This window comes from Engystomops pustulosus, chromosome 8 (genome assembly GCF_040894005.1).
Source record: "Engystomops pustulosus chromosome 8, aEngPut4.maternal, whole genome shotgun sequence".
Classification (NCBI taxonomy): Eukaryota; Metazoa; Chordata; class Amphibia; order Anura; family Leptodactylidae; genus Engystomops; species Engystomops pustulosus.
The window spans coordinates 32,165,210-32,184,358 of NC_092418.1; the positions used below are offsets into that span (position 1 = coordinate 32,165,210).

The window sequence follows — 19,149 nt, forward strand, 5'->3', positions numbered from 1 at the left end:
TTCTGTTATTATATTTTATTTATTTATCTCCAGTACATCGCTATCACTACCTGGGAACAAAGTATACACTACATACAAAAGACAAATCACACATTCTATAAAACCTGACATCTTTTACAACAGCCATTGAAAGCAAAGCTCCAAAGCTTGTGTCAAGCCCAGGGGTTGTGGATTCCCTGGACCACTGCAGACGATGACACTGGCCACTACTTGGGACTGGAGTCTAAGGCTACATTCACACTACCGTATGGGGGGCGTATATACGGCCGATATACGTCACCCCATAGACGGCTATGGGCGCACGGCGTGCACTGTACCGCTCCGCACCCCGGAAAAAGATAGGACATGTCCTATCTTTCTCCGTAGTACGGTGCCGTGCACCATAACTTCCTATGGAGAGGGGCGGGGGTGAGCTGCGCTCACCTCCTCCTCCTCTCCCCGTGCACTGCCGTTGCCCGCTATGGGCAGGCAATGGCAGTGTGAATATAGCCTTAGTGGTACCCGGTTTTTACCAGAACCTGCCGCAAAGCAGGTTGGACTAGCTGCGGCGTGGTACCACTAGGTCGTTCCACAGGTGTGACTTTTCTGCAGTGGCGGCCAAGGTCGAGGTACAGAAACGGCAGACAATCTCGTGGACGGGTCCAGGCACAAGCTCAGGGCAGGCGGCAGAGATGCAATGTCAGAGTCCAATCCGGGGTCAGCAAAGGGAGGTCCAAGCAGATGGGTACGGAAACACTGGCACACAGAACACAGCAGCACAGAGGAACACTGGTAACACAGGAACACTGAGGGACTTGAACGCAGGAGACACAGGAACGCAGGATAATCGCTATGGAGCTTTCCCTGAGGCTGTGAGGCACAAAGATCCGGCAAGGCAGGAAGGAAAGTGCTGGATTTTTAAAGATGGAAGTGATCAGCCAGCACACCAATCAGGGGTGCGCTGGCACTTGAAATTTCCTGAAGACGCCCCGTGCATGCCCTAGAAGACGGGGACACGCCGCGCCTGCGAGCACCAGGGAGCACGGGTGAGCCCGCGTCCCGGAAAATGGGTCGTGGGACCACCTGTGACAGCTCGTTTTACAGAATGTTTTGTTGGATATAATAAAAATAATGCTATAACTAAATTATCCCATTTTTCTCTGATATATAAAAATATGTCTACAATCTATGCAACATTTTAAAAAGAGTCATCTTTTTCTCCTTTGATGGAGCTATATAAATAAAGATTATTAGCTCAATTAGGCTAATTAAGCTGAGGCTGGGGGAAGTAAGGGATATGGATGGAGGATTCACAGATGATATGATGAGCAGGACAATATCTGGCATGCAGATCTCCCTTGTTCATCACAGAGGGGATTAACAAGCCTTGATATAGCAGCAATTCCTGGAGCATGACCACAACTTGCGATTACTTTTGACACCACATCCACACCAACTTGGTGCGGAGAGGTATGTAGTTGGCTGTGCCTGGAAGCGGAGTGGGCTAGAATGGGGTATCCATTAAAGCGGACCTCATTTAGAAATTTTCTATGGGGCCCAGCCTTTTCTGGTTACGCTCCTGATGGCACACCATGTTAGCTTTTTCCAGCCATGACTAATATCTGCAGATTTAGCAACACAAACGTGTTAGGTTTCACAATTCATAAACATCTTTTCCACCTTCTGAACACAAACTTAACTTTTGGTAGAGATAACTAGTTTTATTATTTTTAAACTGCCCAAATTATTAAATAAAAAGAGGCTATATAAAACTATGTATAAAAACAAAAAAGGCTGAAAGGGTTAAAGGTAATGGGGCTTATTTATTCGCGCTGCTCACTTTAATTTAACAGGTGTCTGCGCTGGGATTGTGTCGCACATGAGCGGCTTTCATGCAACACAAATTGGGGGGCGTGCCGTTGACAAACAGACTAATTTGGACTGAGAACAGGATTTAACTTTCAAAATGTGTCGCAAGACAATGCATTTACATGCTCCAAGAAGAAGAAGGTGAACTCCGGAGGACCTGAGCGGGGAAGCGACACATGCAGGATGTCGGGCGCACGATCTTAGTTAATCGCACAGAGTGCATGATCGTCTGACAATGCACTTTCAGGGAACTTCAACAGTACATGTGCCCCAAAGTGTCATGAAAATATAAAAACTAAATATATACATGCATAAAAGTAGTTTATATACAGTCTTTGGTTGTAGGAAATATCAAAATTTATTATACAAAATGTTAGTATTTCCTATTTTTGACCACTTTACCCTTTCAAAGAGTCATAAGCATAATTTTTCTACAAAAAATAATATTACATTAGTCGTATTAAAATATCGTTAATAAACTACACCATTCCAAAACAAGTCTACAACAGCAGCAGATATGTTTCCAGAGACCACAGATTAGGAAAGACAGTGGTCTCCAACAAAATGGCGTTCAATGACCTACATTGAAGCGGCGTTCGCTCTCTAGTAAGCGCAGAATCTTCGCGCATGCCTCATCCAGCCATACAACTTTAGGTCCGCCCACAAAGATTTTATTCATTCCGCCGAGTCCAGTAACCAATAGAAAGCACTCGTGGGCGTGTTTTTTTTGGTGGCGCGTAATCTGCTTTGGCGCGAAACTAGTCTTTTCGCGCGCTTTCCGCAGTTGGAGAGGTCGCCATTCTCTGCACGCTGTGCCCTGTTCTCCGCCATCATGTCCGGCTTCGATGACCCCGGTATCTTCTACAGCGACAGTTTTGGAGGCGAACAGCAGCCGGGAGATGATGGACAGGCCAAGAAGTCGCAGCTGAAGAAGAGATTTAAAGAGTTCCTGCGGCAATACCGCTATGGCACCGACCGCACCGGCTTCACCTATAAATACAGGTGTGAACTGAGTCATACAGATACATATAGCTATCATAGGATAATGCATGCAGGTCCAGTACAGAGATGATTGGGTTATTAAATATTGGTGTTACTGGGTCACTGATCTATTTTGCAATTGTAATTTATAGAAAAATAGACAACCTGTCCATTACCTGCAGTCACTAGGGGTTAACCTGACCCATTCCAACCCGAAATACAGAAGTGTTTTCTTCTTTTCTCTTTATGATCTTTATTTTTGTTTGAAAAAACTAAATCTGAATTGTCAGTGTGAATTTACCTTTAAATAGATTGCACAAACTTTACAAATTATCCCCTATTCGGGCAAAGTGATTTGATGGGGATCTGGCTACTGATCACAAAACAGGGCCCTAATCCAAAAATGGGGCACCCCTTCTCACTAATGGATAGAGAGAACATGTTGTTCATGTGTCTATTCAATACTATATTGTGTGCATCCTGACCCTGTTGCTCCATCCATTAGTGAGATCTGAGCCCCAATTTACCGGATTACTGGAGGTTCCAGCTTGCAGTCACTTTCAAGTCTGCTACGACCGCTTAATTCCTGTTATATGAACTATACAGTGGGAGTAAGGCTGGTGCCACACATAGCGCTTTGTCTGCGCTTGCAAAAGCAGACAAAGTCGCGCCCACCGGGGCGGGCCGAGGCCCGATCGCATCAGCGTTTCTATGGAACCGCCTGCGATCGGGAACGAGCCGCCAGTGTTTTGCGTTAATTTAACGCAAAACACCGGCGGCTCGTTCCCGATCGCAGGCGTTTCCATAGAAACACCAGCCTAAGGATGTGATGGTTGTGCTTGTGTAGCTGGCGACCTACCACAATATGATTTTGGCCCGTAGAGTTTTCTTACAATCAAAATGTAGATGACTCTCCAGCATGGTAGTATTTTAACATCTGAAGCCGTGATGGCAAACCTTTTGGAGACTGTGTGCTAGCAAAGTGTCAACATGGCACTTTAAGTAGTAACTTATTGCTCCCTGCTCTGTTACAGCTTTCAGTTCTGTTGGCGTCCTGAGGACACCAATACAGTAGAAAGAAGGATTATTGTAGTATACATCCAGGGTCCCCTGAACACAAAGGATAGTGGGGGTCTGGAGCAGGAGCTCTGTCCGCACCTTTTAACTCCTGTAGTCCGAGGCAGCCAAGGATATTTTGCTTTAAAATGGTGCAGAGTGCGTCAGAGTGGGATTGCAGGAGGAGGTCTTGAGTTCTGACACTGTGCTGGGTTGAAGATCTGGGTGCCACATCTAGCAAATTTTGTATAGATTTGCCACCACTGATCTAGAGAGAACAGCCTGGAGAATTTGTTGTGCTCTATGCCGTTATTCCGTTGGTGTTGTAGTTATATTAGTATAGAGTCTTCACCATATATTTTTTGCTGTCTTGATTTCAGAGATGAACTTAAACGTCACTATAACCTTGGAGAATACTGGATTGAGGTGGAGATGGAGGATCTGGCAAGTTTTGATGAGGATCTTGCTGACTATCTTTATAAACAACCTACAGAACACCTCCAGCTAGTAAGTAATAACTGATTAGTGCAGATAAACGCTTACCATTGTAGAACAAATAAAGTATGTTGTCTGTATAGGGCTTACAAGTTTAACAGAATAGTGAGTAGAAGATGCATAGAGATTTATGGTGTTCTTACTGTTTCTGATGAACCTGACTGCTAAATAAAATGTTCTTGGGGAAGGTGTCTTTCCTTCAGGAACAAAGCTATAGAAATTAATTGAACCCCAAATATCCAAAGCATGTATCAATATAATAGCTGCTTAACCAACTGCACCTGAATCTCCATTCAGTCTAGACAGAAATCTGTTGAGAATCAGCACTAAATAACATTCTGCCTCAAATCCACAGCAAAACATTGACAGGCTGTACATTGTTAAATGCACAGTATATTTTTATAATCTTGCAGACCCCATGTGGCGAGGTCATTATACGTATTGTTGTATATAAACCCCCAAAGACAGCATGACAATGTAAAACTCTCTGCAAGTATTGACTATGACCAAGAATGTAGCCCTATTTTCTCATACTCTTATTTCTTGCTGTATAAAGAGCATAATACCATGATTCTCTTTTAGTTGGAGGAAGCGGCTCAAGAAGTGGCAGATGAGGTCACACGTCCACGTCCAGCAGGTGAAGAAGCTGTGCAAGAAATCCAGGTCATGCTGCGCTCTGATGCTAATCCAGCAAACATCCGGAGTCTGAAGGTATTTACATTGTTAGGACTACACTGTAACATCACACCTTCGTTTTCTATAGTACTGAACATTACAAAATAATAACATTTTGGCAATATTGCCCATGGTTGCATTCCAGTTAATGTAAAGTTTGCTAAGATGTGGTGAAATATATTTACTCTGTTTTTCTGTTCATAAAGGACATTATTGGTGTATGGCAATGCCCTTTTGTTAATTTATATTTTTTTTAATTTCTTTTGCAGTCGGAGCAGATGTCTCACCTCGTGAAGATCCCTGGTATCATTATTGCTGCTACAGCAGTAAGAGCCAAAGCTATAAAGATTTCAATCCAATGCCGCAGCTGCAGAAACACAATCAGTAATATTCCTGTGCGGCCTGGCTTGGAGGGTTATGCCATGCCACGGAAGTGCAACACGTATGTTCCCCATACCAGTCTTAGTTTTCTAAATACTTTCTTCCCCAAGCTTCTGTACTCAGGTTCTACGTCTCTTGTCCACAGGGAGCAGGCAGGGCGACCCAAGTGTCCCTTGGATCCATATTTCATCATCCCTGACAAATGTAAGTGTGTGGATTTCCAGACACTAAAACTGCAGGAGTCTCCAGATGCTGTGCCCCATGGGGAGATGCCCCGCCATATGCAATTGTACTGTGACAGGTAAGATCACAGTCTATTACATATATATGGTTATTTTAATTTTTTTAAGCTTGCAATTTGTGTGAATATGCTAACTTTTACCTTTCTGCAGGTACCTGTGTGACAAAGTTGTACCCGGAAATAGGGTGACCATTATGGGGATCTACTCCATTCGTAAAAGTGGAAAAACGTCCAATAAAGGACGGGATAGAGTAGGAGTGGGTATTCGGAGCTCTTACATCCGTGTTGTGGGTATACAAGTGGATACAGAAGGCACAGGTGAGCTATAAATACTTTGCCAGCCCTTGCATTATAAAGGACTTGTGAAAAAGATGAAAAATGTGACTGCTTTCTTCTCAAAACAGCTCCTCTCCTATCCATGGGTAGTACGTGGTAATGCAACTCTGATCCAATCAGCAGATCTGCAATGCTAGGACAAACCATGGTTGGGTGTGGGCCTGTTTAAGGAAGAAAGCGACCATGTTTTTCTTCTGGACAACCCCTTTAAAGTGTGTTCCATGTTTAAGGTGTAGTATTGCTTCTCTCAGGATCTTAGTACCATAGCCAGTGGCAGACCCCCTACAATATGTTGAAATGTCAGTTCAGCCACTCCAATATCTGTTATTTTAACATTTTTCAGGAAGAAGTGCAGCTGGAGCAGTGTCTCCTCAAGAAGAAGAGGAATTCAGACGTCTTGCTTCTAAACCTGACATATATGAAACTGTTGCTAAAAGTATAGCTCCATCAATTTACGGCAGCAGTGACATTAAAAAGGCCATTGCATGTCTACTGTTCGGAGGATCTCGTAAAAGGTGAGTTTCATGCACTATTCTATGTTTAAAACTAAGGTGATAAATGGATATTGTCACCAGATGTGATGTTGGGGATAACAGTATTTTCCCTTTATGTATTCTAGTATATAGTCTGGATCTCAGATGTAATGTTCTTTAATCTTTTCCCAGGCTTCCAGATGGGTTGACTCGTAGAGGAGACATTAACCTGCTGATGCTGGGAGACCCTGGAACTGCCAAGTCACAGCTTCTGAAATTTGTGGAGAGGTGTTCCCCCATTGGGGTAAGAGGCATCTATTTCTAAGCAAGCAGTGAATACCCTTCCTTGTGTAGCATATGTATAAGTATGATTTATTCTTGGTCATATTTGTATAATTCTGCCATTTGCAGGTCTACACATCTGGTAAGGGCAGCAGTGCAGCTGGTTTGACTGCTTCAGTCATGCGAGATCCTGTATCCCGTAACTTTATTATGGAGGGTGGTGCCATGGTGTTAGCAGATGGAGGAGTTGTTTGCATTGATGAATTTGATAAGGTAAGTGTGGGAATTATTCCAGTATCCCAGTAAATGTTTCTTGCAGGTTATGATATAACTTAATTAATTGCAAGTACAAGTATTCAGTTTGAGTAAAATGTGACACAAGAAGTTAACCGTGGAATTCAACTTCCAGATGCGAGAGGATGATAGAGTCGCAATCCATGAGGCTATGGAGCAGCAGACCATTTCCATTGCAAAAGCTGGCATCACTACCACCCTGAACTCTCGCTGCTCAGTACTTGCAGCTGCCAATTCTGTGTATGGAAGATGGGACGACACCAAGGGAGAGGAGAATATTGACTTCATGCCCACCATCCTATCAAGATTTGATATGATCTTCATAGTCAAAGATGAACACAATGAGCAAAGGGACATGGTGAGAATATATTGTATAAATTCAATCGAGGGCTTTCTGACAGCACCAAGGCCTATTTAGGTTTTCCTATGTATATCGCAATGGTGTTTTTTTATTCTTTGTGACTAACTTTCTGTCCTCTTCTTCACAGACCCTTGCCAAACACGTAATGAATGTACATCTCAGTGCACGGACACAGACTCAGTCGGTAGAAGGAGAAATTGAACTTAACACGCTTAAGAAATATATTGCGTATTGTCGAACGTAAGTTATGTCCATTTTTTCTTTTATACGTATTTTATACATTGGCATCTTAATCGGAACTGTTACAATCTAATTTATAATCCTACAGTGTTCCCTATTTATGACACATCCAAATAAGGACACAATGGGTATAGGTCTCAGAGGTTGACCTGCAGCCCAGCTGAATGGAATTTGCTACTCCTGCCCCTTTTAAGGGGACATTTTTTAAATATAGCAATTACAGGGAACCTGCCACCTCTTGTAACTCTTGATATATTCAAGGAGGTCTGGAAGCTCGACTATGCAGTCAAGCTAACTTGCCTCCTGATGGCCGTTTGCTCTGTCCACGCCGCTTCCTGCCACCAACGTTACTCTCTGGCTCAAAGGAGATTATATGCAGTTTGCCAGCTTCCCCTTACTGCAGTGCTCCACACCTATGAAGCTGGCAGAATGCAGCGCTTAGATTGCAGACGGGTGCGGATGAACCAGAGAGTCACCTCCGCGATGGGTCAGGATGCGGGGGTGGGTTTGATTATTTTCAGCATGAATAAAAGCCGTATTTAGTCATTCAGAAGATATTGGCAAGAGATGAGACCACAGGGGTGCTTTAAAGCAAGATACTATTTTTTAATATAGATTTATATATTTAATTGTAACATTTATTCTTTGCATTAGAAGGATATTTCTGAACTCAAAAAGAAATATATTAGTGCTTGGTGAACACTACACTGCCACGTATTGTCGCTTTTAAAACAGCGGTACACGCCAACGCCAACTAAGGTTGTAAGGAATCACAGTAGTGAACAAATATCCTTTTAATGCAAAGAATAATAAGTTACATTTTAACCATCTAGTTTTTGGTAAATAATTTGTAAATCTTTAGAAAGATAATGTTGTAGAGCTAATACTTTCATAAAAGCATCCTGATTCCTGTTAAATGAATCATGTCATCTTGTGGTTAGGACTTCCATTGTCTCCTCTTACAGTAAGGCCTTATGTATACTACTGTAATGTGAGCCATTGGCAAAACAGGGGTTAATTTGTTGAAGTTCGTTGACTTCTAATGGGAGTTAGCCCGTGCCTTACGCACCGTGAAATCTCGTCGGCTACAGAAAATGGTCTTTTCATGGTCTGAAGGTATAGGCAAGTGACTTCAGTTTCATGTTCTTATACTTCTATAGTAAGTGTGGACCTCGGCTGTCAGTGGAAGCAGCAGAAAAACTTAAAAACCGCTACGTCCTCATGAGAAGTGGCGCCCGTGAGCATGAGAGGGAGACAGAGAAGAGATCCAGTATCCCTATAACTGTCAGGTAAGAGAAGGAACTGCAAGATGTAGAAGCTAATATACAACTCATAAAATCTTTTAGAATTTTGGAAAACTCAGTGAAGTCCTGCCATTTATTTATCTGTGCCAATGATTTATTTACAGGCAACTGGAGGCCATTGTTCGGATTTCTGAATCTCTTAGCAAGATGAAACTGCAGCCCTTCGCTACAGAAGCTGATGTAGAAGAGGCGCTGCGCTTGTTCCAGGTCTCCACACTAGATGCTGCCATGTCAGGTAGTCTCTCTGGTAAGTGAAATGGGAGAGAAAAACCTGACTTTATTGTGTAGTTTGTTTTGTGGTGGTCATGTATAGTATAACTGGAATTGTTCCCCATGTTTAGGTGTGGAAGGATTTACTACACAAGAGGATCAGGAAATGCTGTCTCGCATTGAGAAGCAGCTGAAGAGGAGGTTTGCCATTGGCTCACAGGTTTCCGAACACAGTATCATCCAAGATTTCCTTAAACAGGTGAGAACTGTTTAAAAACTGACCGGATGGTGCCGGACTGATGCCTAGGCATGGAATGGATTATTCAAACCAGTTACATTGTCCCTGGCATTAAGCTCCTAGATGTCCCTCGTTAGCGGTTTACAAGGATATTGCCTTATACTATGCTATTATCAGTTGGGGAGGGGAAATAAAATAAAACGTTGTCTTTTATATAGATTTTTGTTTATGGGTCAATGGTTTATTGATAACAAAATAACAGTATAATAACAATACAAGTAGCAGATAACCTACAAAGCGGTCAAAATGTTCAGGACGCAGCCCCATAATGTAGAGTAGAATAGAAGCATGTAACACTTTTGTAGGCGTCCCAAGATTTTTTGTTTATAGAACCACATTTAAAGTCTCAGAAGTCTTTTGACAAAAGTTCAGAACTGCTTTAGTGTGTTCTGGTTCCAAAACTGGTCTTATACTGCGGTCATATTGGAAAGCCTTTACACTGGTTATTGGAGGTTTAAGGAAAGGAGATTACAAGATAACCACCTTAACATGTGATTTTTAGCTAGTAATTTTTATCTGCAGCAATGTATAAAAACAAAAGGAAAAAAATAAACTTCTTCCGGGCTCTTCCAGTATCACCTGTTGTTTCAACCTTTTGCCTGTCTCAGCACGTTCTGTGATGTCAACCCCATAGCCTATCACAGATGTAAGGGGTGACTTCTGAAAAAACTACATTTCACTTCTGACACACAAATTAAGGAAAATTCTAATCGGAATGTTTAATTTCTTCTTTTCAGAAATATCCAGAACATGCGATCCACAAGGTCCTGCATCTTATGATGAGACGTGGAGAAATCCAGCATCGTCTGCAGCGTAAAGTCCTGTTCCGCATAAAATAAGCCACAGGTCATGGACCCTGCGTTATAGCCGGCTCGGCTCTTATTTGATGCTACAGTATTGAAGCTGTGTGACTTCATGTTACTGCAGATGTATATAGGCTTAACAGTAGCTGCAGGAATTACAACCTGTAGGTCAGAGGGGTTAAACAATGTACATAAATGACCCATTGGAGGAGTAAGGTGGAGAGTTGTCTTTTGTTGGAGATAACATTGGATAATCATTGTTCTAATGTATGTACGAGTTATGCTTCATGGTTATTTGTGAGCATCTTCTCAAATGTGGCGTTCTTAAGTAAGCAGAAAAAAAAGTCTAATAAAAATTTTATATTCAGAAAGTTAGTTCTGGTTTTCTTTTCAGTTAGCCCATGACTAGTAAGTGAAGGAGTGGTGTAGCCCCTTCCTTGCACCATTTCATGGCTGATAAAGTATTTGCCCCATCCTTCTGCTGGTGCATGGTGGAGGAAGTGTTATGGTTTGTTTTATGCAGCAGGAGTTGGACCTTTTGTACATCTACAAAGTGAATGCAAGTGTATATCAGGACCTTCTTCAACCTCGTATGGTTTCTTCCTTGTGTTCAGCCAGAAATATTTTTGCAAGACAATGTCCGCAGTCACACAACTATGAAATGGCCAGAGTGGATGAAGAGTGGACCAAAATCCCAGCAGAGCAATGTGAAAGACTGATGTCCTGTGGATGAAGTCATTAAAAGCAAAGGCCTGTGTATTCAGTACTGATTGGTAGCTGTTACCATAATTCCCAACAAGTCCCTGGTTTGACAGGACAGTCCCAGGTCTTCACCGCTGTCCCTGCATGTTTTGCATTGTCCTGCCTAATGGTCTTAGTCGTGACAAACTAGAGCTGCAGAGATAGGACACGGGATCAGTGTCCAACTACCTCCTTACATGCATGGTCAGGGGCATCAATCTTATACTATGCTTCCTGGTGGGACAATGGGCTGGGCAGTGGTTTAGGGGAATAGGGAAGGGACTTTATGTCTCTCTAGCCCATAACTAGAGAGCAATGTACACTAAAACCTTGCATATCATCCTGGGAAGGAGGTCTATGAAAACATGTGATAATATCTCCTTCACCACTACCATTGTTCTCTGGCCCATCATGACCGAGCCCGTTTGTGTAGAGGTGCCGCTTCCGTCTGACTACTTGCACACACCTCATACATATTGAAAGTTGTGCTGTATCGGGCATGCAGAAGTTTTTGGACTGGGGCAGCGCCGTGAGGCTTTGCTCACACGTTCCATTGCAATTGCATTTCAAAATGGGAGGGGCTTTGCCTAATTGCATGTCAACAGAAATGCATGCAATTGGTTGTGAGCAATCAGTGTTTTGCTTTGTTTAAATCCAAAACCATGTGCGCTCTTCACTGTTATGAGAATCAATCAAGACCGCGTGTGTGAACACGGCCGCACTGGAGTACCGTACTGTCAACAGGAAAAAGATAGAGCATGCTCTATCTTTTGCTGTATGTACGGCCTGGCTCCATTGCTCCATTGCCCCCCAGCTGAACATATGCTGCGGCCGGGTCCTGTCCGACTGAAGTATGTCGCATCCCCTCCAAAAACGTTGATGCACCCTGCACACCCCACAGGCAAGTTGCACACTTTTTAGTAAATGTGCCCATCATGTTTACAAAACACATGCATTTTGTTAACATTACATTAATGTCTTCATTTAGTAAACACAATATTAACAGCAATGTAATTAGTCCTACTCCTCAACTTTTGTATGTGTTCACACCACGTGTGACTGCACCCTCACAATGCAGGGGCGGAACTCTGTTAGGTCTACAGTATTCCAGAAGATCCAACTCTCATAACATCCGTACCGGGCCATTATTTCCTGCATGGTTGAGCGCTGGCAAGAGAACTGTAGCAGCTGCCGCCAGAATAGCTGTAAAGAGAGAAAAGCTCAAACTAAGGCTACATTCACACCACCGTTGGGGGTTGTAAATTACAACCCCAAAATGTCCCCCACAGGCCAGCAATGGGTGCACGGAGTGGTACGCCATGTATCTCTATGGAGTGGGGTCACCCCTCCTCTCCATTACAACAAATGTATGCCCGCTGTGCTACGGCCTGGTGGGCATATGTTACAGTAAATGTAATCTAACACACTTATATACACTTGCTCATGCATATAAACATACACATATGTTCATACACAGACAGTAATATACACATTCATATGCATCTAAATACACACACATTTGTATAAACACAGGGTCATATTTAAACTTCTCATATATAGACTCTCACTCATATGTGAGGTACCTCTACACCATCCCAGTAAGGTGAGGAAACATTACACTGCAGCAGAGCCACCATCACCCTCCTCCCCTCTATGCACTGACCTGACATACAGCTAGAGTAATCTGCATTCACATTGAGGAGGAGGGGGGGGGGGGGTGCCCATTCCACCAGGAAGCCCCCACATTCTCACTCTGCTCGCCAAGTTCTAGTCCTTCGTTTGGGGACCTTACTTTGACATCAGATGGTTACATCTCAAATTTAAATTCCCACGACTGTAGATCTTTCTGTCGGCTCTCGGGTCTCAGAGACTAATGTCCTTGTAGTTCACCTACAATAAAAGTACCATATATACTCGAGTATAAGCCGCGTTGCTCCGGCATCGGCTCCGTGTCCCTGTGCTGTCCGTACAGAGGTTTTTTTTTTTCATGACTCGATTACAAGCTGGGGTGAAGTTTTTCAGCACATTTTTTGTGCTGAAAAACTCTGCTTATACTCGAGTATATATACGGGGTATGGTTTTTTTTTTTGTTTTTTTTTTGGTGTGGGGGTTAAAATCTGTAGTTTAAATTAAGTATAATATTCATTTTTACTAATAAGCATTTCAGTGCCACATGGGTGTAGCTATAAGGACCAGTGCAGCCCCTCTACTAAGTGTCCCACCAAAATCTTCATTGCCAGAGGCCTATTTTTCCCTATGGATGTAGACCCCAGATGGTCCAGTAAAGTATCACATTTATGGCTGTTCTATGTTGTCCCATATGAGTGGCTTGAAGATTTTTTATTTTTTTTTTTCTTTAATCAGAACATTATAATTATGGTTTGTTAAGTGGGGTATATCCTTTGGCCTCCCTTTGATTGCCCAGCGTTAGTTTTTCATCATGTTTGCGGGTAAGTGTGCAATAGTAAAATTAATTTTTGGATACTGGAAGGTACCTCCGGTTTATGCTTTATTTTTTCTCACTGCACTGCTGCCACTTTACCCCCCCGGTTTTATTTTTGATTGAATCGTAAATACTGCTAATATACTATTAGGACCCTGGGCTAATAGGGGTGGCCACTGGTCTTCTGTGCTGCCCTATATTCATCTGAGGCTACTTGTGTCCCCCCCATATACTGTATTATGGATTTTCCCATTTGCGGGATATATGTAATTGCTTTCAATAAAGAATATTATTTTATATAGAAAAAGTGTTTTGCTGCTCTGGTTCTTTTTGGTTTTTCTGTTTTTTTTAAGTGGCTTGAAGAATTGGTTAAAGTAGTTGTCCAATGGTTGTAAAACATGGCCACTTTCTTCCAAAAATTGTGCTAGTTAACTGTACTAACCAGGGACCCCATGTCAGGTGTAGACCTGTTTCGCGGAGGGAAAAAAATAAAGTAGCCACATATTTCATCCACTGGCCAACCTCTTTAACTTAGAAGGGGCTTTAGTACTACATCTGCCCCCTTTGTTCTCTGTATCAGTGGGGACCCCAGAAGTAGGAGCTCACCATGCACTTGTGACAGGTCATAACTTTAGAAAACCTCTCGTCTTCTGTAGTACGTTCACCAGCAAGTTTCTTCTTCCCGGTCGGCGCTCACAGGCAAATCCATTACAAAGAAAGAAAAAAACACAACCCACAAGTTTCTCACTTACGAACGGACAGTTTATTGGAAGGTGTAAACTTTTCGCTGTGCTAGTTTTAACTCATGAGAAGATTCTAGATCAGATTTTTCTCTGTTGCACATTATTAGCAGCAGCATCTGTAACCCTTTAGGGACCCAACCTGTCTATGACAGCGGGAGCCGAGTCAGGCACATTGGTTGATAAAGCTACCTCCATCTTCCCCATATAAAAAGGCACCTCCTCTGTTCATTGGGACATTCATAGATGAATAGTAGCTTGTTAGACCAAACACACATGAATTACTAGAACTGAGTTAATTGTTTTCATGACCCTTCAGGTCAGCAAGATGAACAGATTCCAGTGGCAGTGAGAGATGATCAGTATCGGTACAATTAAAACCCATACAAGGAGTAGTTGTTGTCAGACTTCCCATAAAAAAGCTGAGCGAGGGCAATAATCAGCTTGGCTGTCACCTGAGAACGATACAACGGCCCAGTGATAACATTGATAATTCTAGGGCAAATTCTTAAAGGAGCTCATCAGTATTGGACCTTTCAGACATTGTATGATGTGAACTAATAGATTTCTTTAAAGCATGTTTTACAGAGATAAATCCACCATACAAATGCATGGCCTACACTGATACAGACATGCTTGTATAGGACGTGAACAGGACGTGGAGTGTAGTGGCTGCCCCGGATCACTACAGGTTCAACTCCCATTGAGTTGAATAAGAGTAGTGCTCCAGTAGGGGGGGGGGGGGGGGGGGTTGCTACACTATGAATGTTACAGAATCCTTCTAGCCCTGTCCCTTGTGTACCGGCACCATTGCACTCAGCTGATCGCTTGGAACCGCACACCACCAATGCCTCATATGATGGATTGGCCATTAATAGTTAAGGACCTTTTATATAGGTTTTCCCATAGACAACAACGTTCCAGGATTAACAAAATGGGTGGGGGTTTAATGGACTGCCTACAGTGATGAGAACAGGGGTCCCAAAGCATCACATGTGCTCGTATAACCAACACTATTGACTTCAGGGTGGGAGAATGACAGGGTGTGGCCATCTCAATATGTCAATACCCATATAACAAAAACAGAGCAGAGCACTAGTTAGGCATGTACACTTAAGGACTGATCAGACCCCTACTACATATCCTATGTATAGGGAATAAGTGTTTGTGGGAATAAGTGTTTGTGGGAATAAGTGTTTGTGGGAATAAGTGTTTGTGGGAATAAGTGTTTGTGGGAATAAGTGTTTGTGGTCTATGCAAACATGGCTACTTGTAGTTTCAGGACATTAAGAATACAAAGGCGCAATACTTATTGCGTATAATTAAAGTAAATGCAGTCACACAGAACTCCAACAGGGTTCAAATTCTGCTGACTGTCAGGTCACAATATAGCGAGTCCCTTCACTATTTTTAGGTCCAATGTAGCAGCACAACTTTGTAACCTTATGTCACAAGTCTACAAGTTCCCATCTTGCCCTGGCAGCAGCGATAACAGAGAATCCCATTATTACGCTTATCGTTTTGCAATGACGCTCCAATCCTTTTGAACCCAAAATGTTGTAAAACATTCTTTTTGGTATAAAATATATAAAACTAACAAAAGAAACAACAACTATTCGCTATCATTTCACTGTCAAAATGTTCACATGCATCTTTATCACTGGACTAATTGCATTGCATTTTCATCTACGACTGAGAACATGCCAAAAAAAAAAGTCAATAATTAAAATCAGGATTGGCACTCAGCTGTGTTATTTTTGCTATAGTACTCCTCTAAATCATTAAAAATAATAAAAATAAAAATCAAGTATTCTGGGAGGGTCACAGAGAAGGTATGATGGCCTATACCAGTCATAAACTTAAATTCATTATGAATAAAATACATAAAATTATCTCTGGGGAAGCATAGCAGCACTTTCCTATACTCAGGGGCCGTCCCGGAGACTAGAGCTATAAATAAGAAATAAAAGTCCTTAAAAACCTGACAAAATAAAACGTCTTCAGTCCAGAAGGAATAAGCGTGGCAATTCCTGGGCATTGCACAAGCGCCATCATTCCTGAGGATCAGATGAATAATGTCTCTATGTAAACAGGAAAACATGGATTCCAGAGAAGTGCGCAGAAGTGAGCAGGTTTCCAGATCTTTGCATCTCACATCTTGGGGCAAGTGATCTGCTCCTTGCTGCCAAGTGTCGCTGGTGTTCTCTTTACTTCTTGTAGGACGAGGCCATGACACCTCCATAGTTGGCCTTTCTTTTTTGATGAAGTGGGTGCTAATGAATTTCTATGTGGACCTGTAAGAAAATCAAAGCGATATTTAGAAAGAATTGATTCAGTGCAGAGAGCTGGGTGCACCAATTCACTCACACAGGTTCATTTTCCCCGTTAATGAATGATTACAAATCAACTCCCAAAGTCATGTCTAACAAACCTCCACGCCATCATGCTTTTTTACATAGGGACACTAAACCACTCACAGGACCTTATGGACCAGTGGTTTAGTGTCCCAAAGGCCCTTTACCAAGTCCCTCCATGGCCACTATAAAACTTGTGCAGTAATGCAATAAAGCCAAATCCGAACACCCTGGCCAAGCACTGTGACGACAGCACATGCGCAGTGAAGCCAGGGAGTGTAGTACACCAGCTTCACTACGCGGGCGGCAGTGGAACAAGGTCAGTATAAATTTTAATTGCGCTCACAAAGGGTGAGTTGGGACACTAAACCACCATAAGGACTGGTTTATGGTTTAGTGTCCATAATCACCTTGACAGCTCAAAAAGGTTGGTTTATGCCCAAAGACAACAAAATCTTTACAACCTAGTGAGCTCCCATAATCTTAGAGGGTAGATACCATATTCTCTTTCTTTGTGCAACCATCCCCACCCCTCCATTGTGTGCCTGACCCCTTCTTGTTTGCCTTTTCCTAATAAACCTTGTATTAGGCCTTTACCCATTCATCTACATGTCTGCCCTGTGAAGGGTATCTGTTTAGTAGTGTTGCCAAACAAGAGAAAATAGTGGGCAGGACTGCAGCTGATCATATGTGTGCCATGGAATTGATTCCACAACATGGAGGTGTGACAGGGTACATCCCTGGGGAGGGAGAAAGCTGCACATCAACTCCCAGTGGAGCAAAGCAGTGCAGTAGTTGAGTGTAGAGGAGACCCCCGACTTTCACGACTGCAACTGTGGTAATGTAACTTGAGCAAATACTTAATTCCACAGCGGCAGGTCATCCATCACTGATTCTTGTTTTGTGACCTAGATGCCTCCTATTATTAGTCAGTAGGTAATAACTCTACTGTATAAATAGAAACAAGTTAGCGCTGAGCTCACTCCTCCGGCACGTCACAGACTCATTGATGGAGACTGAATGTACATCACAGGCTTAGAAAAAATAATTTCCTCTAGTTCTGCTGTGTCTATCCTGTGATTCTCCAGGAGTGAAGCTACCAGCTCCTTATGCCGGATTCAGATGGGAGTATTCACACTGAGATATGAACTCTACGTCAAGCATGATTTTCTGCACTGAACATCCATCAAGAACCCATAATCAAACTAAGAAACTAAGCCAAACAGCCTGCTGTTCCCTAAAATATTCCCTTGTTTATCATACCAAACAGCCCCCTCATGATTATTTAATATAAGCCACTCCTCACACCCTATGGATTCATTAGCTACAGTCCACTCACCCCCCATGCCAGGACCCTCCAGCAGCTTTGGGCCCCGGCATTTGCTAGGGTAAAACCAGTGCTGGCGTTGGCCCTGTGTGTATGTGTATATATTAATATTGATTATTGTCCACGGGGGTATGAAAATAAGTGAGCTTGGGCAGCCACTACACGATGGAGCTGAGAGTTCAGCTCCATCATGTATGTAGTAGTAGTACTGTAGGTACTCCCCTAAAATCCCCAATTAATAATCTACGCCAGGGAGAGCTCAGTCATTATAAGCATTAGCCTAAGTTCCCACCACTGCTAATGGTATCCATTGCTGTATTCTGCTATGGGATAGAACATGGGACACCTAGAACCGATAGCCTTCCGTTTATCATCCGTTAAGCTTCCAATATTCGTAACAGCAAAGAGATAGCGCTACGTCTAGTAAATTTCAGAATTACAATTACAAAAACCTTAACAAGTACAGTAGTGGGAACTGGCCGCGCCGATTCAGAGGCATGTTCTGTGAATTAAGTCACTTACTGCAGCGATCACACGGTGCGTTTCAAGACGCAATCGAAAGGCTCAGTTTGTCATCACATGCTGAGACAACATTGCACAAATCTGAAGGATATGCAATGTTACCTCAACATGTGATCACAGGGGAAACCTTTGGATTGAATCTCAAAACGCAGTGTGAGAACAAGGCCGTCACAGAAAAGTCCAAGGTGTGAACCCTTATATTTTATCTATAGCAGGAGGGAGAGACATAAGGGAGGGGGAGTATAATAGGGAGGAGGGGGATTAAAGACAGATCAGGGGATAAGGAGAGACTGCAGAGGAGCAGGATAGACTGAGGAAGGGGGCAACGCCAAGACTGTGGGGGGACTCTAGGGACATAACCCTAAAAATATACACATACATACACATACAAACACATACATGTGATCTTTTTACAGTCAGCCTTATGAGATGATCGAGCTACACAGGTAATGTACTTGTACTAGAATACAGCACTGACAGTGTGACAGGCAGAATTATCATAGGCACACAGCTGCTCGTCCCTCACCTGGAGCCTGATGTTAAGCATCATGGAGGCGATGACATACAGATAGGGGAACTTGATCCGCAGCCTCCAGGCCAGGTTGAAGAAGATGAGCAGGGTGCGGGTCAGGCCCTTGGAGAAGACCCCATAGGAGCGGACAGCCGCGGACTGGGAGAGCCAGAGCAGCAGCTGGGACAAGGACGCCATACACCCCGCCGGGCCCGGAGGAGAGGAGGCCGCGG

At 43.0% G+C, this 19,149-nt stretch overlaps 2 protein-coding genes across 2 annotated transcripts; one reads left to right on the top strand and one right to left on the bottom strand.

Moving 5' to 3' along the window:
- Positions 1-2,567: 2,567 nt before the first annotated feature.
- MCM5 (minichromosome maintenance complex component 5) lies at positions 2,568-10,649 on the top strand. The gene is made up of 15 exons (XM_072120563.1): positions 2,568-2,850; positions 4,266-4,392; positions 4,963-5,091; positions 5,325-5,497; positions 5,582-5,737; positions 5,829-5,995; positions 6,357-6,528; positions 6,679-6,790; positions 6,898-7,041; positions 7,178-7,420; positions 7,551-7,663; positions 8,824-8,952; positions 9,072-9,214; positions 9,309-9,436; positions 10,213-10,649. The coding sequence occupies exons 1-15, from the start codon at positions 2,681-2,683 to the stop codon at positions 10,312-10,314; spliced, it is 2,208 nt and encodes a 735-aa protein (XP_071976664.1). The 5' UTR covers positions 2,568-2,680; the 3' UTR covers positions 10,315-10,649.
- A 3,553-nt stretch (positions 10,650-14,202) lies between these two features.
- Positions 14,203-19,114, bottom strand: SMIM10L3 (small integral membrane protein 10 like 3). The gene is made up of 2 exons (XM_072120567.1): positions 18,932-19,114; positions 14,203-16,496 (listed from the first exon to the last, which is right to left on the bottom strand). Exons 1-2 carry the CDS (start codon positions 19,112-19,114, stop codon positions 16,476-16,478), a joined length of 204 nt encoding a protein of 67 aa, XP_071976668.1. The 3' UTR covers positions 14,203-16,475.
- Between the last annotated feature and the right edge of the window lie 35 nt (positions 19,115-19,149).